Below are 27145 nucleotides of genomic sequence, written 5' to 3' on the forward strand. Positions count from 1 at the left end.
AACGCTTACTCATGTAACAACAATTTTACCATACTTTCAGGACATAATGTATTCATTGTAAGTAAAGTGAATCAAACAATGGAAAATCCAGGATGGAATTGTAACAATATTATGAGTGAAATATAATTGTAAAAGTAAATAAATATTGCATTACAAATTTTACATTATAATGAACTGCAAGATAATATGCAAAATATAGATATGACTACTTTGGCACAGTTATAGCTCTTTTAAGTTTTTTACCTATATTAAATAGTGCAATGCCAAAAATTCATCAAGTTTCAGGATTGCTGGAAGTCATCATCTACTTATGAGCAGATGAGTCAACTCATCTAAAGATAAAAGGCAGGTGCTTGGAAGTGAATGACACCTGGCTGTAATCTCAAACCTTTGTTGAGTGTTTAGCAAAGTTATCACTCTTAACCTCTACAGCAGAAATTAAAGAAACATGAGAGGACTAGCCTGGATTCTTGAGTTATTAGTAATACTGCTGACATACAACTGTGTTATATATGTCAAAAATATCATTACTGATTTGCCATAAAGTATAAAAATGTAAATGAAACTTTACAGATGATATGACATGACAATCTTAAATCTTACTTGGCACAAAACACAGGCACATTCTTATCATTCCGTAATAGTGTAACCAAGACAAGATAACATTAGCACGCTACAAAATCCTGGACATCGATTTCATATTTTTCTCTCAAATATTTTATTTTTGTTTTAAAATAAGAGAATATGTCTTCTGGATTTTTTTCATACAGTTTTACCATTGCTCTGCGAATTTTGCACAGTCTTGCAAAGCCAGTAGCTGTATCTTCTACGTCAAACATGTCACACACTTCTGAAGAAAATGGTGTTATATTGTTGCTGGAAAGAATGTCATCTATTACATCTATTCTTGTTTTATAGAAACAGTAAGTGCTGATATTCATCTTCTTTCTTTCTTGATCGCACCTATACTTCACCCTTTCATTATCTGAGTCAGTACACTCTTCATCACTTTTCTTTCTTTTGACTGCAACTATTTTTTTGTCTTCTCGAAGACACCTGTACAAAGGGTAGTCCATCTTAAGAAATTTGAGATCAGTATTCTTCTCTCTTCTTATGTCCTTCGTATTCATGTAATCGACACACAGTGTATACAACTTGGACCATTCAAGAACCCAGCTGAGTTCCTTGTACCTTGAAAAAGACAACATTTGGATAAATTATAATACTTATTTTGCTTATTTTTTATTCAATTTATAACATACTGTATTATCACCATGATATAATGACTAGCAGTCTAAATGTGATGTAATTTTGAAAGTTATTTGCACACATGATGTACCAGCGTATGTTAATAAGTGACATACATTTGGCTATTATGAAATATTCATATTCATATTCAGTGTTATTGACCTGTTGATTTATAGCTGCTAATAATGTTATACACGGTGATACAGAGAAGTGGGAAATTTTGAAATTTGTGTTGGTAGCCCTGAGTGATTGTTAGTGCAGAGTAACATATAGCTCATGCCATCTTGTCCACACTGGACTCGCATTCGGGAGGACGACGGTTCAATCCTGCATCCAGTCATCCTGATTTAGGTTTTCTGTCATTTCCCTAAATCGCTCCAGGCAAATGCCAGGATGGTTCCTTCGAAAAGGGCACGACTGACTTCCTTCCCCGTCCTTCCCTAATTCGATGAGACCGAAGACATCGCTGTTTGGTCTCTTCCCCCAAGCAACCCAGCCCAACCCATCTTGTCATTTAGTTAATATGGGTACTAGGAGGGGTTCGCAATGTCTTTTTATAAAAACAGTGCAAATGTGGAGCCTGCATGGAGACAGTTTTGCTATGACTACAATTTATGATGCCATTATCACTTTCTATCAGCACATGAATTTAAGCAGTGGATATGTAATTTTGAGTAAACAAGTTCAAACAATGGAATAGCGTCCTCCATGATATAGGCCAACTGTTTGACAATTATCAAAGCTACTTGCACTGCTGCCATAAGCAGACTACATTATTCAATCAATCACTGTGCTTTGTCTTTGCAGTTGCATAGTTCAAGTGTTCCAAGAAATGACTTCCATTAACATCCATACAAGCTGTAGATCATTGAAAAATTGAAACAATTATCAGGGAATGTGGCACGACAGATGTGTGAATGAATGCTCGAAAAGAATAAATGATGACAATGAAATTCTTAGCAATCTGTGGATGTTGGAGGAAGGCTATTTCCATCTTAATGGATTTCTTAACATCTTAATGGATTTCTTAGCAAACAAAATATTTGTTAATGGGCAGAAGAAAATCTTTCTCGCCTAAACGAGCGACCACTGCACAGCAACAAAGTTATCACGTGGTGTGCTGTGTCATCGTATGGCATAACAGGCCCTTATTCTTTTGTGAACAAGATTAGCCTCACTATTACAGTGACAGAGGATTATTATGCTACAGTGCTCAAAATATTAGCTGTGCTAAAACTACAGACATTTACACAAATTGCTGACAATGGCTGGTTTCAGTAAGATGGACCAATGTCAGTAGTGTCAGGCACAGCATACGGTAAACATTGATGGCTGCTATGCGCAAACTGTATGGCTATCATATAATTTCAAGAAAAGATGACATGCTGTGGTTTCCCAGATCCCCAATTTGTCAGTGTGGGATTTCTGCTTGTGAGGCCATCTTAAAACCAAAGTGTATCGCAATCAGCCTGTTTCAGCAGAGGAACTGAAAACTAAGTAAGACCCAAGAAGCAGTTTCTGAATGTCCTGCTGAAACGTTACTTTGAACCATGCACACTTCAAAAGATTGCAGGAACGTTTGTACACAAATGGAGCTCACCTGCAAGATGTCTTTTTTTTTTTTTTTTTTTTTTTTTTTTTTTGTGGGGCGGGGGGGGGGGGGGGTGGGCAGCACACCATTCACCCTTTGTTACTGTCTCCCCCAAATATAACATGTTGCTGACATCGCTTCTGTTGTCAAAGATGTCTGTGATTTCAATTATATCTTCCCATGTTCTGGAAGTCAGTATTTGTCATTTTTTCCCTTAGTGGAGTGCCTTTCCACCTTGCCTTAATCAATTTCCTGTGGTTTGTTAATTTTTCCCTATGAACTGATAAAAACTATGTCAGATTTGTTCTTGAAAAATGTATGGTTGGCTTCTAATGGTTTTACCTCCCTGAATGTTTGCGGTCACACCGCAAATGCTTCTGCATAAACAGGTCTGGGGGCAAGTAACTGCAAAATACCCATGTTAACAGTAGTCGTTAATTTCTAGAAATCCTTCCTATTTTCAAGACACTTAGTTTTTGTTCTTCACAAATTAACTAAGAAAATTGGAAATAGATATATGCAAAAGTATAAACAATTCTACTACAATTTTTTCTTGGAAGTAATGACACCCATGACACTCGTGGATCTTTGTTTGGTGGTAGTGTGTGTTGATACTGCACTACATGTGTGCTTGCTTTTTCAGTGGTGAAGATATTCCGTTCTGTAACTACTTATCAGCACAGCATACCAACTGCAAACACACTGTAACATAATGGAAAAAATGTATACTAACTAGACAGTAAAGCTTGGCACTTTGGGCACGGGACACTCAGAGCAGATGTAAATGATACGTACCTCCCATATGCACTACTTTCGCAGAGAAGACAGCATATAAAACAAAACTGTTGCAAACAGTATCTCAATAAAAGAAAGTGTGACACACAGAAGTAACAATCACTTAAATGATTTTTTGCATTCAAAACTGAAATCTTATTGCTACAAATCATAATGTAAAATGATACTCCAAACAGTACTGTTTGCTAATTGAAGTTGTTACTGACTGGAGACATGCCTATACCACACGAATTCTATTGATGCTGATTCTGCCATTATTCACAGCCAACAGTGCCATGTTTTATTTTATGCACACTATACAGTTAGTGTGCTCTATTGACAAGTGGCTATAGAGCTAAATGGCTTTAGCAGCAGAAAAGCAAGCACACATGTAATGCAACCGTAACGTATATTGATGCTAAACATAACTGAAATAAATTGAGGTGAAACATAAATTTCATTTATTTCCATACTTTTCAAGCAAAGGTGACCACTCACCATAAAACAGAAGTGTTGAGACATCAACAGGCGTACGCAAAAAAAGAAGGAAAATGTGCTAACTTTTAAGAGTAATCCTTTTTCGAGCTAGAGCACAAATACACACAGAAAAAAAACCCACACACACACACATAGACATGCATGCATACACACACCTATGCCCTTACATGACACGTAATGCCAGTTCTGCAGTTACGCAGGTGGACTAGGTTTGGGATGGGGCTGTGTCAGGTGGGGTGGCTAGAGAGAGAGAGAGAGAGAGAGAGAGAGAGAGAGAGAGAGAGAGAGAGAGAGAGACAGGAGACAGGAAGAGAGGCTTCGAGTGGATGGCTAGCAGCTTGAAGAAGGGCAGCCTGGTAGGAATGCTGGAAAGAGGGATGGCAGGTGCACAGGCTAGGCAAGTGATGCATGGGTATCAAAGCTGGTGGGGAGTGAACACACTGAAGGTGATGTGAATAAAGAGAGGTTGATAGGATGGAGCAGGGGGAAACTGTTGGGTGGAGGGTGTGGGGACAGTTAGTTACAGAAGGTTGAGACCAAGATGATGACAGGAGCAAAAGATGTGTTTCAAGGATAACTCTCATCTGTGTAGGTCAGAGAACCTGGTGGTGGGAAGCATACAGGCGGCCTGGGTTGTGAAGCAGGCACTGAAACAGAGCATGTTATACTCATCTGCATGTTGTGCCCACATGTGGCCAACTTTTGTTCATGGCATCAATTTGCCAGTGGCCATTCATCCTAATGGACACCTAGCGTGGAAGGGATGGCAATTGTCTAAATGCAGGCACTGTTGGTGGTTGGGGGATTTAATGTGGACAGAGCAATCAGAGAGGTGGAGGTCAGTGCCCTTTGAGGAGGCTGGGTTGAGAGGGATCAGGTGAAGCAGATGGGAGGGAAGGTGTTGAGGCTGTGAAGGAATGAGGAATGCAGTCTTAGCCCTGACGCCAGATCATGAAGATATCATCAATGAACCTGAACTGGACCAGGAGGTTTGGGGTTTTGAGAGGGTAAGAAAGTTTCCTCAAGGTGGTCTATAAAAAGGTTAGCACAGGAGTGAGACTTGTGGGCACCCATGGCTGTGGCTAGATTTGTTTGTACACCTTCCCTTCAAAGCAAAAGTAGTTGTGTGTCAGGATGTCATTCGTAAATTGTATAAGGAATCAGATAGTGGGTTTCGAGTCTGATGGACATTTGGAAAGGTAGTGTTTAATAGTGGTAATGTCACTGGCATGAGGGATGTTGGTGTATATGGAGGTGGCTAAATCTGATTTTATTTATTTATTATTTTTTTTTTAATTTGCCCATTGTCAAACCTCAAAAACACAAAAACACAATTAAATATTTTTTTAGGATCAAAAACTGTGTAATAAAGACTGATCTTTAAACTGAAATTTTCTCTAGAAACAGACTTTTCACAGATGCTCATAATCAAAAGAATAATTTTATTGCTGGAAAACCACACTCCATACTACAGCAGAGCAGGAACTCAAAACGAACTAGTCACTAGGAGCATCAAATAAGTGCTTTTAAAAATCTTGCTATGTAGCTACTATGTAAAAAAAAAGAAAATAGTCCAAAATACTGCTGGGCTTATCTAAACACATCTGATACCTCATTACCCACCAGCCTGTGAGAAATAAGAGAAGTCTGGGCAACTAGTGAAAATATCTTCATCATTTATACATTTTATCAGAACCTCTACACACATTTAAACGTGGACCATTTGACCCCACAGTTGCAGCATACAATTCTCAGCATAATGTGGTTGAACAAATATGGCTGCTTTACAGTCCATTTCATTTGGAAACTCCCCCCCCCCCCTTTCCTGCTTCCCTCTCCAATTCTTCTGGTGGAAAATATCTCTGCAACATACCGTTCACCCCCCCCCCCCCCCCCCCTCCAACTACATTCCACTGACTTCATTTCAGCCTCAAATTCCTGCTGCCTTCTTTTCCTCCTTTTCTTATTTCTTGCTTTCCCCATGAAACCTCAACCTTCCCCATTCTCCAGGTTATTATTGTTTCTTCAAGAGTTATTACTTTACATAGGTAACTTGCTAGATATCTGAAGAAAAGCATGGTCATAGCTGTCAGCTGTACACATTCAACTTCATTCTCTACCTGTTTTGGTTTTTATAACCATCATCACTGAAATACTAAACAACAACAGGAAAATGTAAGTAATGTACATAGACAAAAAGAACGAAACATCTCTGAACTATACATTACATACATCAAAGTAATAGTCCGTTCTTACAGACCAGTATGTCAGATGGATCAAAAATGCATAATTCTCACAAATAACTCATCAGCATACCAAAAACCATCCTTGTAACCATTGATGCCACATCCTTATACACAAATATTCCTTTCATGCCGATCACCTGCCACTCTACCTAAAACCTCTTTCCTCATTACCTTAGCCAGCTTCATCCTGACCCACAACTTCTTCACTTTCGAAGGCCAGACATACCAACAATTAAAGGGAACAGCCATGGGTACCAGGATGGCCCCCTCGTACGCCAACCTATTCATGGATCGCTTAGAGGAAGCCTTCCTGGTTACCCAGGCCTGCCAACCCAAAGTTTGGTACAGATTTATTGATGACATCTTCATGATCTGGACTCACAGTGAAGAACAACTCCAGAATTTCCTCTCCAACCTCAACTCCTTTGGTTCCATCAGATTCACCTGGTCCTACTCCAAATCCCATGCCACTTTCCTTGACGTTGACCTCCACCTGTCCAATGGCCAGCTTCACACATCCGTCCACATCAAACCCACCAACAAGCAACAGTACCTCCATTATGACAGCTGCCACCCATTCCACATCAAACGGTCCCTTCCCTACAACCTAGGTCTTCGTGGCAAACGAATCTGCTCCAGTCCGGAATCCCTGAACCATTACATCAACAACCTGAAAACAGCTTTCGCATCCCGCAACTACCCTCCCAACCTGGTACAGAAGCAAATAACCAGAGCCACTTCCTCATCTCCTCAAACCCAGAACCTCCCACAGAAGAACCCCAAAAGTGCCCCACTTGTGACAGGATACTTTCCGGGACTGGATCAGACTCTGAATGTGGCTCTCCAGCAGGGATACAACTTCCTCAAATCCTGCCCTGAAATGAGATCTATCCTTCATGAAATCCTCCCCATTCCACCAAGAGTGTCTTTCCGCCGTCCACCTAACCTTCGTAACCTCTTAGTTCACCCCTACGAAATCCCCAAACCACCTTCCCTACCCTCTGTCTCCTACCCTTGCAACCGCCCCCGGTGTAAAACCTGTCCCATGCACCCTCCAACCACCACCTACTCCAGTCCTGTAACCCAGAAGTTGTACACGATCAAAGGCAGAGCCACGTGTGAAAGCACCCACGTGATTTACCAACTGACCTGCCTACACTGTGAAGCTTTCTATGTGGGAATGACCAGCAACAAACTGTCCATTCGCATGAATGGACACAGGCAGACAGAGTTTGTTGGTAATGAGGATCACCCTGTGGCTAAACATGCCTTGGTGCACGGCCAGCACATCTTGGCACAGTGTTACACCATCCGGGTTATCTGGATACTTCCCACTAACACCAACCTGTCAGAACTCCGGAGATGGGAACTTGCCCTTCAGCATATCCTCTCTTCTCGTTATCCACCAGGCCTCAATCTCCGCTAATTTAAATTTGCCGCCGCTCATACCTCACCTGTCTTTCAACAACATCTTTGCTTCTGTACTTCCGCCTCGACTGACATCTCTGCCCAAACTCTTTGCCTTTACAAATGTCTGCTTGTGTCTGTGTATGTGCAGATGGATATGTGTGTGTGTGCGAGTGTATACCTGTCCTTTTTTCCCCCTCAGGTAAGTCTTTCCGCTCCCGGGATTGGAATGACTCCTTACCCTCTCCCTTAAAACCCACATCCTTTCGTCTTTCCCTCTCCTTCCCTCTTTCCTGATGAAGCAACCGTTGGTTGTGAAAGCTTGAATTTTGTGTGTATGTTTGTGTGTCTATCGACCTGCCAGCACTTTCGTTTGGTAAGTCACATTATATTTGGTAAAATACATATAATTTAGTTAACGTTATAAATCATAGATTACAAGCCTGTGTACAAATGATTGTATAAAGACTTTTGATTGTTATTAAGTAAATGACTCAGAAGACACATATAACCTAAGATCATCAAACAGTATAAAATCAAAGATAAAATATATGAAGGTCTACACGATAGTCAATGGAAGAAGCCCGAGAGTACAATTAATATACGACTACTTCAATGTTGGCAATAACTTCCCCTGCACACAAACAAAGGTTTCACACAAGCAGGATCTCTTTCTAAGTTTTCCACCTATTGCACTGAATAAGAAGCAAACTGACTCCCGCATAACTGTCTTCCAAAATCTAAAAATATTGACATTTCTATCTAAGCATGTGTACAGAACACTAGTAAAATTAAGAAAAGAGAAAGAATTGCAAGGAAAAAATGTAGATGAAACTTCCTGGCAGATTAAAACTGTGTGCCGGACCGACACTCGAACTCGGGACCTTTGCCTTTCGCGGGCAAGTGCTATACCAACTGAGCTGCCCAAGCACGACTCATGCCCCATCCTCATAGCTTTAGTTCTGCTAGTACCTCATCTCCAACATTCCTAAAAATGTAGATGTTAACTGACATGATACAAAAAATAAGAACCAGCTGAGAAGTATACCACACAGACAGAGCTGTTGAAAATGGTCCTCAAATAGGACCACATGACAGTATGAGAGTGAAGACATTTCAGTAACTTCTAAAGAATTATTTAATATGTACAAAAAGAATTTTATTGTGTAGATGAGTATAAATATAAATAATTATCAACCATCAATGGCCTACTCATCCTAATGGAAGTTCCATGTAGCATCATGCAGACACTTTTGCTGGTGATTTAGGAGCTCCAATGTGAGAGCCCATTTTCCAATCCAAGAGCCCACAGATGGGCACATGTATACCCGTGTCACCATGAAAGATGGGTTTATTCGAGGTGCTTGTCTATATGCTCGTTTTGCAGCTAAGGTGTTGAGCCACGTGGCATAGTGCACCTTGCTGCCATCCATCAAGAGTTTCCTCCATCTACAGCAGTCTTTGGAAAGTTCCTCCCATTTGTTGCAGTCAATATTACATGCGTTCATTTTGTGTTTGCCACAATCTTTAAAAATATACATAACAGGGGTTATTTGTATTTATGCATTGTAATCACTTCTGAAAAATACTCCGTATCTTTCCCGACATTTTTCTTCACAAAGTTTTCAGTCTTGTTTATGTCCCTGTTGATGATTCATCATTTCTACTATTCGGTAAGTTGTCACATTTACTCCTAAGTTATTCATATTCTATCAGAACTTTCCATTACTATATTCATATCAATGCAAACTCCCCTTTGTTCACAACCCTTTAGCTGCTGTGGGTGTGTATGCTGTTTGCCAGGTGTTATGGATGTGTAGACATGCACCATTTGGATTTTCCTACAGTGCTATGGATGTTTGAATGCATCCTGAACTGCTGACCTCTCACTGCTGCAGACAAGTTACTTACATATCTCAGTGAATAAAAAAGTTTCCGTAACTTATCATACATTATATAACCCTCATTGTGTGCTACAATTTTCAAAAAAGACCTTGTTTCAGTATCTTTAATTGTTTATAAGATATGATGATTTTTATGACCCATGATTCGCAATGTGCAGGGATGTGAATGGGCGCGTCATGCGTAACTGTCTTTCGGTTAGAAAATCCAATAACTCAAAATGAAATGACATATTCTTCTGCTCTCAACTTTAAGTATAACTTCAGTATCTTATCTACACATCATTTCCTGCAATGTATGAGCTAATATCAACCATATACAGAGTTTACACAATATGTTTTTACTTCTGCAAAATTTTTAAAATTTCGTGCAATGTTTTGCTTAAGTTGATGCAGCACAATAATTATGGCATATAACAAATTAAATTCAGTCCTTTACAAAGCAGAGATATCAGTTTGTAAGATGAGCAAAAATAAAATTTTTTAAACTTTCTTTTTCAATGGGTGAGAAGTATTTCATAGCAGCCATCAAGTCCACATAGATGGAACTGGGTGTGTCGCACCTATCGTCTGTTAGATATAAAACCCAATAACTTGAGAACAAAATGAGATAATTTTTTGCTCTCAGTTTTAAATAAAATAAGTAAATAAAATAAATACAATAGATAACGAAAAGAAATTCAGTTCTTTATCAAGTGAAGGTATCACACTGTAAGATGTGCAAAAATAAGATTTTTTCATCTCACAGTTTTTGAAAAATTGGATAATAAATATTTTATATTGGCTGGAAAGCCATGTTTCAGCACAGGCACCAGCATTTGGCGAGCAGTCTAGCCATAAGAAAGCTGCCTCAGCACAGAATGCAGAAAGCACGTTTGTAGCAGCAAAAAGGTTAAGTCTGTGTTGTCCAGCCTTTGTAATGATATTGTATTTTATATCTGTTTCACATATTTCTTATTGTTCATTAATATTTTGGCTACATTTTCCTTCCCATAGTTTTCAGTCTTGTGAACAAAATGAGATATTGCTTTGCTCTCAATTTTAAATAAAATAAGTAAATAAAATGGACGAATCATGACCTCTACTCTTCAGTGAGTTGATACCTTTACTCTTAAATTATTTACATTCTACCAGAACTTCACATTACCCAAGTATGAAGATAACATTAAAATTTTAGAATAAAACTACAGATACATGTAAGTTATTATGTGTGTTGTAGTCACCTGAGTTATCAGATGAAATTTTGTTATTCATATGAAGAAGATGAACTGAGCCATTAAAACATGTTTTGAAGGAGTATTTAGAAATATGTGATTGTGTATTGCATACAATTTGCCTCATAATTTGAAAACTGTAACATATTTTTTACAATTCTTATCCATTATGTATTATTTTTAAAACTTTACAACTCTCTTCATCAATTTACATTTGTTTCTTTACTAATATGGAAGCATGTTACAGGAACAACAGATGAGCTAATTACTAAAATAACGTTATAAAACCTACCTGAATGCAGAGACTAGAGACACCAATTGCTCAGCAAGATTTCTTTCAATACCAAGAGATTTATTATCAAGCATATGACACCTTGGAGGGTCAGTGATATTGTTATCCATAACATGTTCTGGAAGAGGAAACCACACTAATGATCCCATGTCAGTGCTGCTATGCACTTTCCCATGAGTGCCAAATCTGCCACATTTACTGCACAGAGTGTGGGCTGCAGTATCTCGGCACCAGCTGCAATGTAATTATGATACAGTTATCAGTTTTATATCCATATGGATTAGTGTATTAATTATGCTTTTGATATGCAAAATACATTATAACCTGAAAATTTAGAACACCATTAAACAGACAACATTCCGAATGTGTGTGTAGGGTCTTTCAGAAGGAAACAGACATATGTTCAGAGTCGATAATAAGGCTGATCCAGAAGGGGAAAACAAATACAAATGTGCTCACATCTCCAAGGTTTCTGAGGTGCTACAATTTCACATTCAGGGAATCTGTATATTGGCCACTTGAATCCACACATCAGAACACCTTACCATACAGTTTAAAGAATGTCCCATTGGCAATAAGAACTGGAATGTTTAGGGAAAGATTGCTGTAACTGGTAATTTTTTAAGAAATTTCAAGGAATTTAGCAAGCGAAAAGTGTGCTGGTAAGCATTACTCTAGTAGCAGTTTTATTACAACTTTCAAACAAATGCAATACACAACTGCACATCTGCAGTTATGTTAAATGATCTGTGTCACAAATTTTGTATAAATGGAAAAAATGAGCATCACCTAGTAATAAACCAATTTTATTTAGAAATGTGGAATGCAGTCCTAATAGAAACTGAGTTGAGAGAAATTTTTGGTACTTCATTACTGTAAATATGATCATATCATCACTTCCAATTTGGCACATTTCAGACACATTATTGAGGTTTCTAGAGGGAGAAAGAGAGAAGGGGGAGAGAGAGAGAGAGAGAGAGAGAGAGAGAGAGAGAGAGGGGGGGAGGGAGGGAAGGGGGGGGGGACAAAAGAAAAAGGAGTTGATAAAAGTCATGATATGTCTAGAATTCCTTTCCTTAACACTTGTGAGATTCTGCCTGTAAGGATAGATATACATGCCCTGAATTATGTTCTATAGCAGGAAAGTAAGAACGTTGTCTCTGGGAAAGTTGAACCACAATTTGAAAGACTTTTCTGATTGTTTTCTCACTAAACTTGGAGTGAAAGAAGTGATAAGTGATAGATAAAAATTCTAGGACTGACTGGGATGGAACCTGAGACCTGTGGATCCTTTATCTGGCACTTCAACACTCAGCCACCCCTGATATTTCATAATCATATATTTTGCTCATTAGACAACTGTGTAGAACTGTATCAAATGAGGATCAACCTGTGAGCTGCTATCTGCTGCCTTCAGGGTCTCACAGACAAACAGAGGAAGGTCGATTTCACTTGATCATTGTTAGCAGAATACATGTTGATTCCTACAGGGGAAATTTTCAATTTCCAGAAAGGTCACATTTTTTTAAGTAACCAGTCTTCTGACTAGTTTGATGTGGCCCACCAAGAATTTTCCTCCTGTGCCAATTTCTTCACCCCAGAGTATCACTTGCAACCTTAGTCCTCAATTATTTGCTGGACGTATTCCAATCTCTGTCCTTCTCTACAATTTTTGCCTTCTACAGATCCCTCTAGTACCATGGAAGTCATTCCCTGAAGTCTTCTAAACAAATGTCCTGTCATCTTCTCCCTCCTCCTTGGCAATGTTTTCCACATATTCCTTTCCTCTCTAATTTTGCACAGAACCTCCTCATTCCTCAGCTTATCAGTCGACCTAATTTTCAACTTCCATCCATAGCACCACATCTCAAATGCTTCAATTCTCTTCTGTTCCAGTCCATGTTTCACTATCATACAATGCTGTACTCCAAATGTACATTCTCAGGAATTTCTTCCTCAAATTAAGGCCTATGTTTGACACTAGTAGACTTCTCTAGGCGAGAAATGCCCTTTTTGCCAATGATGTTCTCCTTGCTCTATCTGTCATTGGTTATTTTGCTGTCTAGGCAGTAGAATTATTCCTTCAGTTCATCTACTTCATGACAATCAATCCTGATGTTAAGTTTCTCACTGTTCTCATTTCTGCTACTTCTCATTACTTTCATCTTTCTTCGATTTACCCTCAGTCCGTAGTTTGTTCTCATTAGACCGTTCATTCCATTCAGCAGATTATGTAATTCTTCTTCACTTTCACTCAGGATAGCAATGTCCTTTCACCCAGGATAGCAATATCATCTGCAAATCATATCATTGATATCCTTTCACCTTGAAATTTAATTCCATTCCTGAACCTTTCTTTTAATGCCATCTTTGCTTGTTCCATGTACAGATTGAACAGTAGAGGCGAAACTCTACATCCCTGTCTTACACCCTTTTTAATCCAAGCACTTTGTTCTTGGTCATCGACTCTTATTATTCTCTCTTGGCTCTTTTACATATTGTATATTACCTGTCTCTCCCTCATAATATGCAGGCATAAAACATGTTCTAAAATTCTACAACAGAATGACATGTGGGTTTTTAGCTGTGTGCATTTGTTCGACAGCCCTTATTGAAAATGGAAATAACCAATGTATTTTTCAAATCAGTTGGATTCCTTCATTCCTCTGGTGGCGTACAGTAGGCTGCTAGAAAAGAAGCAAATTCTTTCACATCCACACTGTGTAGAATCATATGGGTATCCCATCAGGTTGAACCACCTTTCCTCTGCTGCGTGGTTTCAACTTTTTCTATCCCATCACCACTTACTTTAATACCTGTCATTCTAATGTTCATGCAATAATTTTAAAGAGGAATCTGCAGTATCATTTTTCTCAGTGAAACTACTTCAAGAAGAGGAATTTAGTAGTTTGCCCTTCTCTCTGTCATACTCCGCTCCAATGTCATTACGGTCACTGAGAGTCTGGACCAATGACTTTGATCCATTTACTTTTTTAACACATGAAAAAACTTATTAGAACTTTTTGTCAAATAAGTAGATAAAATTTTAATTTTGAATTCATTAAACACTTCATACATGGTGCAACATTAATTTGTCTTTCTGTTTGTTTGTTGATGATGCTTTGGCTACATTTAAATCTATGGTGAAGAGAACACTCTTGCACTTTGTCCATTTATACTCCACATTTTCATGTTCCGAGATAGCAATGTTTTTTGCTACCTGATCAGTAGTCATAAACTATTTCTTTTGACACTAAGCACAAATATCTTCCTACCTTGCTTTGCATTCCTATTTACACCTGTAGTCAGCGATGTTATAACAACATTATAACCACTGTTTCCCTGCTCCATGTTAAATGAGTCAAAAGTTCAGATCTGTTTATAGCTGGGACATATTAGATGTTACCTTGTCAAGTTAGTTCCCTGAGAGACTGCTAAAGAGAATTTTTGGATAAGGCATTTAGATCAATTTCATCTTTTTCCTTGTCCCTACTATGTGCAATAATCATTCAACTCCCGCAGTATCTAACTTGTTAGTTGAAATTGTAAGTTGAGATATTCCCCTAATACTATAACATGATCACAAAATTTATGTCAGAGGTGAATGAACTAATAATCGGAAAAAAAACATAGGACTGATTGAGGAATGAACCCTGGAACTTTGGATTCATAGTCCGATGCTTACCCATTTAGCCATAGAAAATGCATCTGCAGAAGAAAGCCACAGTCTGGCCTCAACAGCAAGAGATAGTGGTCATGTATGTGTGAGTTGTGTTTGCATTTGTGTGTGTGTGTGTGTGTGTGTGTGTGCGTGTGTGTGTGTGTGTTGTCTAATTCAGAAGAAGGCCTTTTCAACAAAAGCTTATGTGTTTAGCAATCTTTTCTTTGTGCCTGACTGTGACTTAGTATCCCCACTATAATATGTTTAGCAACAAATACTTACTGTGATATGGGCAATTTTACTTGTTGTGAATCTTCAGGTTTTGGCGGTGCAAAGACTGTTCCATTAAGTTTTGGGTGTGCAGCCGCAAGAAAACGAGTTAGATCTCTTGGAAATATTTTTTCTAAAGAAATATTCTTGATTTATTGTGCAAGGAGACAAGATGAAGGCGAAGTTTACAACGAGCAAAGAGTTGTTTCCATATAGATAATTTAAAAGCCCTCATTCTCCTCCTTTCAACAAATGTCCTACTTTTTCCAAAAACTATGTATTTCAAAAGATATTTGTATGCAAACTTTTCGTGTTCCAGACTGATCAAATCTTAAAATTTACTTCTTTCTGTATCCAATACCATAGTTTCATTGCCCTAATTTTTCCAGTTACAAAAATGTCTAATTTACCTAAAATAATATTTTAGCTGGTTGATTATTCAAACCACAAAATTGTTCTTTCTCAAGATTTTACCAGCACACTTCAGGAACCCCCTTTTTGTCAACATTGCTCACCCAATGAATAGTTACTAAGATTACAGCAATTACAAAGTCTCTTTGGCTTCTCTGCCTAATCCTAAAATCAATTAAATTCAATATTTCACCTATCCACCTGTTCGCCATCTTCAGGATAATTCTGCTGCTGAGTCCCACTGATGCCAGGGCTGCAAATCAACATCCTATGTAGACCTCTATATCGTACACGGTGCATGTGCTGCCCACCACAGTTGCTGCCCACCAACACTGGGGAACTCGCACTGCCCTTAGTGGAACACTGGTGGCAATGATATATCATGCTCAGAGGCTATTTTTGAACACTTGGACTAGCCACACCGAAGAATGATCTGTTTTGATGCGGGATAGTACAAGGTTCCATGTCCTGCTAAGAGGAAGCCTATTGTCTCTATTAATCAAATTATCTGCCAACCTAATTTCAATTGCCTCTTTCTAAACACTGTTCCAAAAAACCAGAAGTGTTGGCAACTATCACAGTTTCATCAAATTTCATCACATGTTTAAGCAATGTTCTGCTACTGCCAATTTTTCTGGATGTTGTAGCCTCATATGACAGCAATGTTCCATGCACATGTCCTAATCTCTGTGGACTGAATGGCCAATGTAAGCCTCCCAAAACTGACACAGAATTTTATATATGCCAGGCTTTCTAAGCCTCAAGTCTTCTTTCACAGAGCTGAGTAGTTCCCTAATCTTGGAAGGTGGATGAAACACATGTTTAAAAGTTAAAACTCCTTAAAACTCTTCCAATCTCAAATGATACTTTAACCAGCATGAAGAATAAGGCCACAGATCTTTGGTCCTCTTCATGCATCTCTGAGGACAGTCCTGCACCTCTTCATGTAACTCTAGGGATGGTCCAGACTCCACAGCCCAATGAAGTTGCTCCTCAGAGTATCCATTTTCCTTAAAAACAGCCACCAAATGTGCAAATTCTTGGGTTAAACTGTCTGCATCAGAAATGCCATATGCTCTGAGTACCAGAGTCCTAAGGATGCCACTGGATGGCAACTCTTAGCATGCAGGTACCAATCAGTGTTGTCGCCATTCAGTGAACTCTATGTCACAGAGTACCATATGGCTTTTTAAGAAGTTTTAACATTAAGAAAGTGTTTCATCCACCTTCCAAGATTAGGGCACTGCTCGGCTCTGTGAAAGATGATTTGGGTCTTAGGAAGAGTGGCATATATAAAATTCGTCAACGTGGGAAGGCTTGTACCGGTTGCTCGATTTACACAGTTCAGGACAGGTGCATTGAACATCATCGTCATATGAGGCAACAACAGCCAGAAAAATCGATGGTAGCAGAACATTTCTTAAGCGATGGACATGTGATGAAATTTGATGAAAGTGTAATAGTTGCCAATACTTCCAGTTTTTGGAACAGTGTTTACAAAGAGGCAACTGAAATTAGGTCGGCAGATAATTTGATTAATAGAGAAAATGGATTTCCTCTCAGAAGGACATGAAACTCTGTACTATCCTGCAGCAAAACAGAACATTCTCTCATGCGGCCAGTCTGAATGTTCTCCAAGCGCGATATATCGCCGGTGTTCTACTAAGGGTGGTGCCACCTGTCATGTCTTGGTGGGCAGCAACTGAGGTGTGCGGCAGATGCATTGCATACAGTATGGAGGCCCATATAGAACGTTGATTTGAGCCCTGGCATCAGTTCTCAGTGGGACTCAGCATCAGCAGCAGCATTATCCTGAAGATGACAAACAGCTGGATCACTGAAATATTGAATCAAGTTGATTTTAGGACCCAGCAGCAAGATCAAAGAGAATTTTTAGACTTATTACGCTGTGAAAGCCTACGATGTCACATGTATAGTAATTATATTTAAAAAGAAAGATGATGAGACTTACCCAACAAAAGCGCTGGCAGGTCGATAGACACACAAATAAACACAAACATACACACAAAACTCAAGCTTTCGCAACAAACTGTTGCCTCATCAGGAAAGAGGGAAGGAGAGGGAAAGACGAAAGGATATGGGTTTTAAGGGAGAGGGTAAGGAGTCATTCCAATCCCGGGAGCGGAAAGACTTACCTTAGGGGGAAAAAAGGACAGGTATACACTCGCACACACACACATATCCATCCATACATACAAGACACAAGCAGTAATGTCTGCTTGTGTCTTGTATGTATGGATGGATATGTGTGTGTGTGCGAGTGTATACCTGTCCTTTTTTCCCCCTAAGGTAAGTCTTTCCGCTCCCGGGATTGGAATGACTCCTTACCCTCTCCCTTAAAACCCATATCCTTTCGTCTTTCCCTCTCCTTCCCTCTTTCCTGATGAGGCAACAGTTTGTTGCGAAAGCTTGAGTTTTGTGTGTATGTTTGTGTTTATTTGTGTGTCTATCGACCTGCCAGCGCTTTTGTTGGGTAAGTCTCATCATCTTTCTTTTTAAATATATTTTTCCCACGTGGAATGTTTCCCTCTATTATATTCATGTATAGTAATTAGTTAGATAAACATACATTACTATTGTGTCTTTGTCCTGTTTTTTTTGTATTGTTATTTCATATGTGACAAGAGTGTATTTTGCAGTTACTACATCAAAAGCTAGCAGTCATATTGCAAAACATTTATACCGAACTCTTAAAATGTTTTTCAGAGTTGTGTAAACTAATAAGATTGTCCTCTGGAATGAACTTCATGAATATTTGGTAATTACTGCAACTTACTACATTGTCAACCATTGAGGATCCTTCATGCTTCAAAGCTGACTGAAGTTTGTGAATGTTTGTTAATTAGTGTAACTTACCAATCACTGTCAAAACATTGAGAATCCTGTATGTTTCAAAGCTGCTCATCAAAAAGGGAATTTTATGTTGCAACAACGAGGTGAAAGAAGAGGTTAATAACTTTCTGAAAGGCATGGCAGCGAGCTGGTATGACATGGGCATACAAAAACTGCCACAGCGTCTACAAAAATGATTCGACAGAAATGGTGATTATGTTGAAAAATAGCTAAATGTTCAAGCTGTAAACTGATGTAAACCATTGTAGAAATAAACAGGTCTATATACTTACAAAAAATAGGAGACCTTACTTTTGGGATTACCCACATACATATGGGGGACCTATTGTTGTGAGAGAGGAAGAATTTAAAATATGAAGAAGTGAAACTTAAAAAGAGTTTGAAGTTTATTTGATAGCTCGAAATGGTTTGTGTGATCTCATATTTCAACATGTAAAGGACTGAAGTCCAGGAGAAAAGAAAGTTCATACATGGCTGTGGGACAGAACAGCTGGACCACCAGAACAATTCACAAAGGCAACCGTACATAATAAAAAGTAATATGAAAGTGAGTTGCAGATCTTACACGGCAGAACATATGAAGTGCAAGAAGCAGCTGAAGTATGCCACTATTTGAATTTATAATATTGTACAACAAACCACATCCTCATTTTTTTTGTACTGTACACACTACACCCTGTGTCAGTCCAATGAAAGATGAGTACCTGGAGAGTGTTACCTGCCATCATGTGTTAACAGAAATGCACGGTGGAGGTTGTTTCTCATGGTCAGGGTGTAGTCTCTCCATTACACTTAAGAAACTGTTAAATGTGTAATGGTATGAACACATTTTACGACAATGTGTACTACGCACAGTGGAGGAACAATTTGGAGACAACGACTGTATCACCATGGCAATGCAACCTGTCATAAAGCAGCATCTGCAAAGCAATGGTTTGTGGGCAATAATGTGCCCGGCATGGACTGGCCTGCCCAGGGTTCTGACACAAACCAAATGTCGACTTTGCTGCAGACCCCAGTGCCCAACATCACCACCTTCTCTGGTTGTGGCTCTCGAAGAAGAATGTGTTGTTATTTCTCCACAAGCATTCAGGCATTTCACTGAAAGTGTCCCCAGCAGAATTAAAGCCATCTTAAAGGCAAAGGGTGGACAAACCATGTATTAATGTCAACTAGTAAGTGTCCAGATCCTTTTGACCAGACAGTGTACATTTCATTTCATATCCATAAAAATTGGTGTTTGTGTAAGCTCACTGACTGATTGTGCCTCACTGATACTGCAGTCACAGGGCTCTACATTTTTGAATATTGTGAGGAACACAATTTTACATATAAGCATTTAAAACAAGTTTTTAATCTTGTCACTACCTTGAAACCTTGTCAAGATCTGGTTGAATATTTGTGCCATTTTTTTTAATATACTGCTTCATCCTACGTAACTGCTTCACATGCAAAAAGTCTGAAGTTGCTATTAACATTAACTGTCAAGTCATTAACATACAACACGAAGAAAAAAGTTCCCAACACACTTCCCTGAATTAACATCTACATCAGTTGATGATTGTCCATCCCAGATAACATGCTGTAACATCCCACCAGTGAGCAGATGCTCCACAGACTCCATTTCCCCTCTGACACTATTCTCACACACCCAGTAGGAAACCACTAATGGTAGTGTATGGATATCATTAGTGGAAACATCAGTGAAAACAAAAGTTGGAGTCAGGCCTGAAGGTGTGTTCAGATAGTCTACTTGTTAGGGAGACTGCTCACAGTAAGCAGGAACTCTGCATGTGAGTGCCAGTCTGTCACAATTTGCCAATTGTCACCACATATTCATCAGACTGCAGGTTCAGCATATGTAAATCATTTGCACTGATATCATTTTATGTCAGTGCATCTTCAGCGATTTCATCCCCACTGATCCATTCACTTAATTTATTTTGTACTAGCAACTCACCCTGGTTTCATACGGGTACGTCTAAGTATCTATGGTTGACACTTTGACTAGTGTAGCGTAATATTCATCCCCATTGACCTATCACTCAATTTATTTTGTACTAGTGACTCATCCCGGTTTCATGCAGGTGGCGCTAAGTACCTACGGCTGGGCACTTTGACTTGTGTACCATAATAAATTACATAGTACGCCTTTTGCATGAAAATAAATTACATACAGAGGACTTTTTCATGAAACAGTCTCTCTCTTAGTGGAAACTGTATCAAAATCCCTACAGTAGTTCCTGAGATTAGGCTGAACACAAAGACAGAAACTGTGATGAGGGTTACAATTTATAACCATTGGTGTGAAAAACTTAAGTACGAAAATCACTTTTGCATGTTCTATCACTGCCAAGTAATTCAGCACGATGAAACTTGGACCATACACACAAAGAACTGCTACAGTGCAGTACAGAGTGTAAGTGAAACAAGTATGCAGTGAGACGAACTGAAATGACACTTTCATTCAAAGACAATACCTACACTGAAGTCACCACGACTCATGATGGTCCCCCAGGCATTACAAAAGGCATGACCCAGATCTTAACAAGGTGTGTGATCAGCATGGATGGCAACACACACACTGCTACTTGCTCCACACTATCTGCACAGTTGGTAAGAAGGAATTGTGGCAGGGTGTCCCATTTATCCAGCAGTGTGGAACAACTGTACAATCCAAGTTTCATCACGCTATGTTACTTGGCAGTGACACAACAGGCAAAAGTTACTTTTGTCCTTAAGTTTTGCACACCAGTATATGCATAGATATAGGGTGAACATTAATAGAACTGACAAACTGCAGGGACGAGTTCCAGACAGGAAATTGAGGAAAAAACATCATATGAACAAGTGTCTGGAAATGATCATTGTTGTGGTACAGGTCGATGACGAATGAAAATTCCTGACCACATGCCATGTGTTCCTTGTGTGTTGAATGCTGTGTGACTGATGCAGTTTACTGTAAGCACTAAAATGGTCTGGTGTTCATGTCAGGAACTTGTTGAGATGGTGTTTGTGCATGGCCAGTCAGATGGAAACAGTCAAGAGGCAGTGCAGCTATACATAAAAAAAAGAATGTTCACATACATTTCAAGCCCTTTTTGGGGTTTGTGTGGCGATGAGTCCTTTCAGACAGATGAACATGCAGGAAGGCAGTGGACAGTGTGTACACCAGATTTGGAGGACCGGGTTCTGCAGAATATTGAGACAAACCCTAGTAGATCCAGGAAAGTGGACCGGCAATATGGTGTAGGCCAAGGTATGATCATGTGTGTGCTGCATTACAACTGCTACTATCCCAATCACCTACAATGAGCAAAAGGATTATCACAGCAGCTTTTCCTCTACAGGAAGGATTTTGTTGAAGGTTTTTGCAACAGACCATCACAATTATGGCATTTCTGCCATCAGTCCTCTTTACCAATGTGCAAATGCGTGCACTGCATAACACAGAGGCCACTTTGAACATCTGTTGCTATGTGGATGCAATGTAGCTCTTACTGTGTCACGAGTCGATTTGTTGTCATTGCAGGCACAGCATCAATTTCTGGACACGTGTTCATAGGGCTTTTTTTCCTGCGTTTCCAGCCAGGAACCTGTCCCTGCAGTTTTTCAGTTTTATTAATGTTCATCCTGTATAGTTAGAACAAGAAGATATGTATAAATTCTGGTAATAATAATTTCATGAAGTACAAAGACCTTATGCATCTCTTTCAACTGGGCACCAATTTGGCTGACTTTTGAGCCTGAAGCCCACCCCAGTTACCCCAACCAGTGACAAATGACCTACATTTTTATGTGAAATTTTAATCAGGTTTCGCTTCTGGTGAATCTCAATGTCGCACCCAGGATTTAAATCCGCAACCTTTCAGTTTCAGTTTACTACTAGACCACCACGTCTGACACAGTATCTGGTCAAACTACACTCCTGGAAATTGAAATAAGAACACCGTGAATTCATTGTCCCAGGAAGGGGAAACTTTATTGACACATTCCTGGGGTCAGATACATCACATGATCACACTGACAGAACCACAGGCACATAGACACAGGCAACAGAGCATGCACAATGTCGGCACTAGTACAGTGTATATCCACCTTTCGCAGCAATGCAGGCTGCTATTTTCCCATGGAGACGATCGTAGAGATGCTGGATGTAGTCCTGTGGAACGGCTTGCCATGCCATTTCCACCTGGCACCTCAGTTGGACCAGCGTTCATGCTGGACGTGCAGACCGCGTGAGACGACGCTTCATCCAGTCCCAAACATGCTCAATGGGGGACAGATCCGGAGATCTTGCTGGCCAGGGTAGTTGACTTACACCTTCTAGAGCACGTTGGGTGGCACGGAATACATGCGGACGTACATTGTCCTGTTGGAACAGCAAGTTCCCTTGCCGGTCTAGGAATGGTAGAACGATGGGTTCGATGACGGTTTGGGTGTACCGTGCACTATTCAGTGTCCCCTCGACGATCACCAGTGGTGTACGGCCAGTGTAGGAGATCGCTCCCCACACCATGATGCCGGGTGTTGGCCCTGTGTGCCTCGGTCGTATGCAGTCCTGATTGTGGCGCTCACCTGCACGGCGCCAAACACGCATACGACCATCATTGGCACCAAGGCAGAAGCGACTCTCATCGCTGAAGACGACACGTCTCCATTCGTCCCTCCATTCACGCCTGTCGCGACACCACTGGAGGCGGGCTGCACGATGTTGGGGCGTGAGCGGAAGATGGCCTAACGGTGTGCGGGACCGTAGCCCAGCTTCATGGAGACGGTTGCGAATGGTCCTCACCGATACCCCAGGAGCAACAGTGTCCCTAAATTGCTGGGAAGTGGCGGTGCGGTTCCCTACGGCACTGCGTAGGATCCTACGGTCTTGGCGTGCATCCGTGCATTGCTGTGGTCTGGTCCCAGGTCGACGGGCACGTGCACCTTCCGCCAACCACTGGCGACAACATCGATGTACTGTGGAGACCTCACGCCCCACGTGTTGAGCAATTCGGCGGTACGTCCACCTGGCCTCCTGCATGCCCACTATACGCCCTCGCTCAAAGTCCGTCAACTGCACATACGGTTCATGTCCACACTGTCGCGGCATGCTACCAGTGTTAAAGACTGCGATGGAGCTCCATATGCCACGGCAAACTGGCTGACACTGACGGCGGCGGTGCACAAATGCTGCGCAGCTAGTGCCATTCGACGGCCAACACCGCGGTTCCTGGTGTGTCCGCTGTGCCGTGCGTGTGATCATTGCTTGTACAGCCCTCTCGCAGTGTCCGGAGCAAGTATGGTGGGTCTGACACACCGGTGTCAATGTGTTCTTTTTTCCATTTCCAGGAGTTTATGATATATGATATTTTCTGGAGTTGCAGTGACGTAGTATCTTGTCAAATTATGATATATTATATTTTCTGGAGCTACAGTGGCTATTTACCACTCTTCCCACCAGATGCCACCTTCTCTGCAACTGACCAGTTTGTTGCTCCCATCGCTGCCATGAGATGTCACTCGAAACACCTATTATACACCATTCAAAATATAAAAAAATTGCCACTTTTGCGGAACCCTTTTTAATTGTCTCCCATTGTGAAGCATAAGTTCAAAATTTGGCTCAAAAGTGTCAACAACTTTCCTCTGTAATTGTGCGAAAGCATGGCATCCTGCAGTGCCACCCTCAGGCTCAGCAACATTTCAAATAGCAAGGTGTTGGGGGAGGGGGAGTCACATTGGCACTGAATTTCGTGGACAATTCTGCCAACATGATTGTGGATACATGATTAGAAGATCATCACACCTCCTTTTACCCATATTTCAACACTTCTTTTTACATGCCTGTGATGGAGGTTACCGTATTTATTCGAATCTAAGCCGCACTCGAATCTAAGCCGCACCCGAAAAATGAGACTCGGAATCAAGGAAAAAAATTTTTCCCGAATCTAAGCCGCACCTGAAATTTGAGATTCGAAATTCAAGGGGAGAGAAAAGTTTTAGGCCACACCTCCAAATCGAAACAAAGTTGGTCCATTGTAATATGAGACACAATTTAGGTCGAATGAATGACGATACAGCTACAGTAGTTTGGTTCGAGTCGTAAGCTTAGCAGTCAAGCTTTACCAGGTAGCCATTGCTATGCGTCAGGCGCTCCATCCGTATTTATACGGGCACCCTTCCTTTTTCACGTGCTTCGTCTGGGTTGTATTGATTGCTTATTTTTCTTTGATCTGATAAGTGCCGTTACTTTGTTATAGGTGTTTACGTCACTCTAAGCTGAAAATGCATTGTTGTACTGTGTCACGCATTGTTTGTCGCATTCTGATAATGAGTGTTTACGATTTGTCGCCGGTCGCGGCATGGCTTGCTTTTGTACGCGCTAACGCCGCTTCCAATTGAAAATAAATAAATAAATAAAAATAAATAAAATCGTCTCATTAGGGAAACAATGGCAAGAGACTGTAATTTGTTGTTACTTACACTGCTGCTTTCTTTGATAATGATCAACAAGAACCAAACAATAGACCACGTGTGATAGAAGATGTTGTGAAGGAGAGTTTAGCGAAAATTTTTCTCCGTTTGAATATCTTTGCAGATGCCTCTTTAGTACATTACCTTCTGCACAGAAATTAGAGTCATCTTAGATTTAAAAATCTAGTCAGTTGTCGTGCTTCATTTCTGACTGTATCTCTAATCGGCGTAAGAATAATACTAATATAAACATAGCATGATAAATATATTCTTCCGCGATTGCTGTTGTCTCACTCTAGTTTCGTCGTTTATTGGGCAGACAGGATTTAAATGAAGTAGCAGCAAACACAAAAGAATACATGGCAAAATGTTTATATTCGTATTATTCTTATGATGAAGAGAATACTACATGTGATTCACAATTCATAAAAGTTACTATTAGCAACCATCTCTTGTCACAGGTAAGAAAAAATTCAGAACGTAGAGTTGGCCATATTGACAAACATCCCAAACAGTCTTGCCAGTCGGATTTTCGTAGTACATTGAAAGGCTGCTACATTTGAAGATGAACAATATGGAATTTGTATTTACTTCGTTGGATAATGTATGAAAATGCAGTGGTCGAAACTTGGGGCGGAGAAAAAGCTCGTCTTCCACCTTTTTCTTTTTTTTTTAATTTATTTACTGACGCAGAGGTTTTGGCGCCAGTATTTATCTTTGTGCCTGCAAAGCATGCCTGTGTAGCGCTACATATATTCGATGGCAAAAGTTACTTGTGGCGGCACCTACCAACATTTTACAGAACTTCCGCTTACTTTGCACTCGATTCTAACCCACAGGCGGTTTTTTGGATTACAAAAACCGGAAAAAAAGCACGGCTTAGATTCGAGTAAATACGGTGAAAGTAAGACACCCAGTGTTGAAATCACGCAGTTTTCTTATGGTTGGCAGAGGAAAACATTTCAGATGCACCACTGCTCAGAATCGACATGAAAATCACTCAGAAGCTGGCATAAAGGGTCAATGAAACCACCTTTTCGTTGGGGCATTGATTCCTACACCTTTCACAGAAAAAAAAAGTTCACGGTGAATGAGTAACAGTATGACATTCTTGACAACATTTGACACTTTTGACAGCCCCAGATGATTCAATCTTACTCTAAGGACATCTTAGGGCTGCAAACCCACTGAATGTGATCCGATCCTTATGGAGCATAGTGCAACTGCAATTTTTTGTTCTGGTATGCCAGACTGAATTACTAGGGACAATTCAAAAGTACTCAACAAAATTTTAATGTGATCAAAGACAGCAAAGGGCATTTATGGTTTCCCAGCCATCCTGTTTGGTGCCCTCCTGTAGTGTGATAATGGAGTAGTGAAATATTAATACATGCATGAATAAAACGACACAGGGTCCCTCTAAGAAATCTCAGTTCAACAACATCTTTGGTGCCACCCAAGCACCTTTGTTGAGTACATTAAAAATGTACTTGTCAGAGACATTGAAATCCATTAAACTGAGTGGTGCCTCAGGGCTGCTCTATCATCTGAAGACAGGCAATCCTTTTGACACCTCTTAGGTGGGACTGCCTGCACGTTGATTCTGAATGGTGGTGTATGTGACATCATTAACCAACCTTAAATTAATTTTGCTGTTTTAAATGTCTCTGAGGCCAAGGTGATGTTACAGGGCAACACATTTTTTAATCATTACAGATGAAGGTTGTATACACCTTTGAGCCAAATTTCAAACTTATGCTTCACAATGAGAAGCAATTACATAGTTTTGCAAAAGAAACAACTTTTTTGAGTAGTGTATATGGAACAGGTAATAATACCTGTATCAGATCTTCATCATTATTTAGTGGTAATAAATTATACACACAAACCTTTCCGTGAATCTACCTACTACTGAAAACCGTATCAAAGTCCTTACAGTACCGTAGTTCCTATGAGTAGCCTGAAAATACAGAATAAATGAAGGTGCCTGAACATACAGAATAAATTAAGGTGGGGTCTTTAATTTATAATATGTATAAGAATATAAAATGTATAGGTACACCATTTTTTAAATTTTTATATGGGTACTTTCCTTTATGTGTTAATCTATGTCATTACTGTTTAAATATATGTCTTTACCAAATAAAATGTAACCCCCTGTGTGAGACCAATTGTATAGAAAACAACAGAAGTTCAATTAACATTCTATTCTATTCAGTTCCAAAATTTGATGTAGAGAGTTGTGCAAAGGAAGCACAATGCTTTGTCACCCAAGTGCTATCAAACTATTAGC

At 39.9% G+C, this 27145-nt stretch overlaps 1 protein-coding gene across 1 annotated transcript in view; it reads right to left on the reverse strand.

The window, feature by feature from the left end:
- Positions 1-217: 217 nt before the first annotated feature.
- LOC126106329 (uncharacterized) overlaps positions 218-27145 on the reverse strand; it is a 61338-nt gene continuing 34410 nt past the window's right edge. Inside the window, exons 3-4 of the mRNA XM_049912576.1 lie at positions 11172-11405; positions 218-1191 (exon numbers count right to left, since the gene is read on the reverse strand). Of these exons, the coding sequence (XP_049768533.1) occupies positions 666-1191; positions 11172-11405 (760 nt within the window). The 3' untranslated portion in view covers positions 218-665. The remainder of the gene's footprint in view (positions 1192-11171; positions 11406-27145) is intronic.

Source organism: Schistocerca cancellata, chromosome 10, assembly GCF_023864275.1.
Source record: "Schistocerca cancellata isolate TAMUIC-IGC-003103 chromosome 10, iqSchCanc2.1, whole genome shotgun sequence".
NCBI classification, from domain to species: Eukaryota; Metazoa; Arthropoda; class Insecta; order Orthoptera; family Acrididae; genus Schistocerca; species Schistocerca cancellata.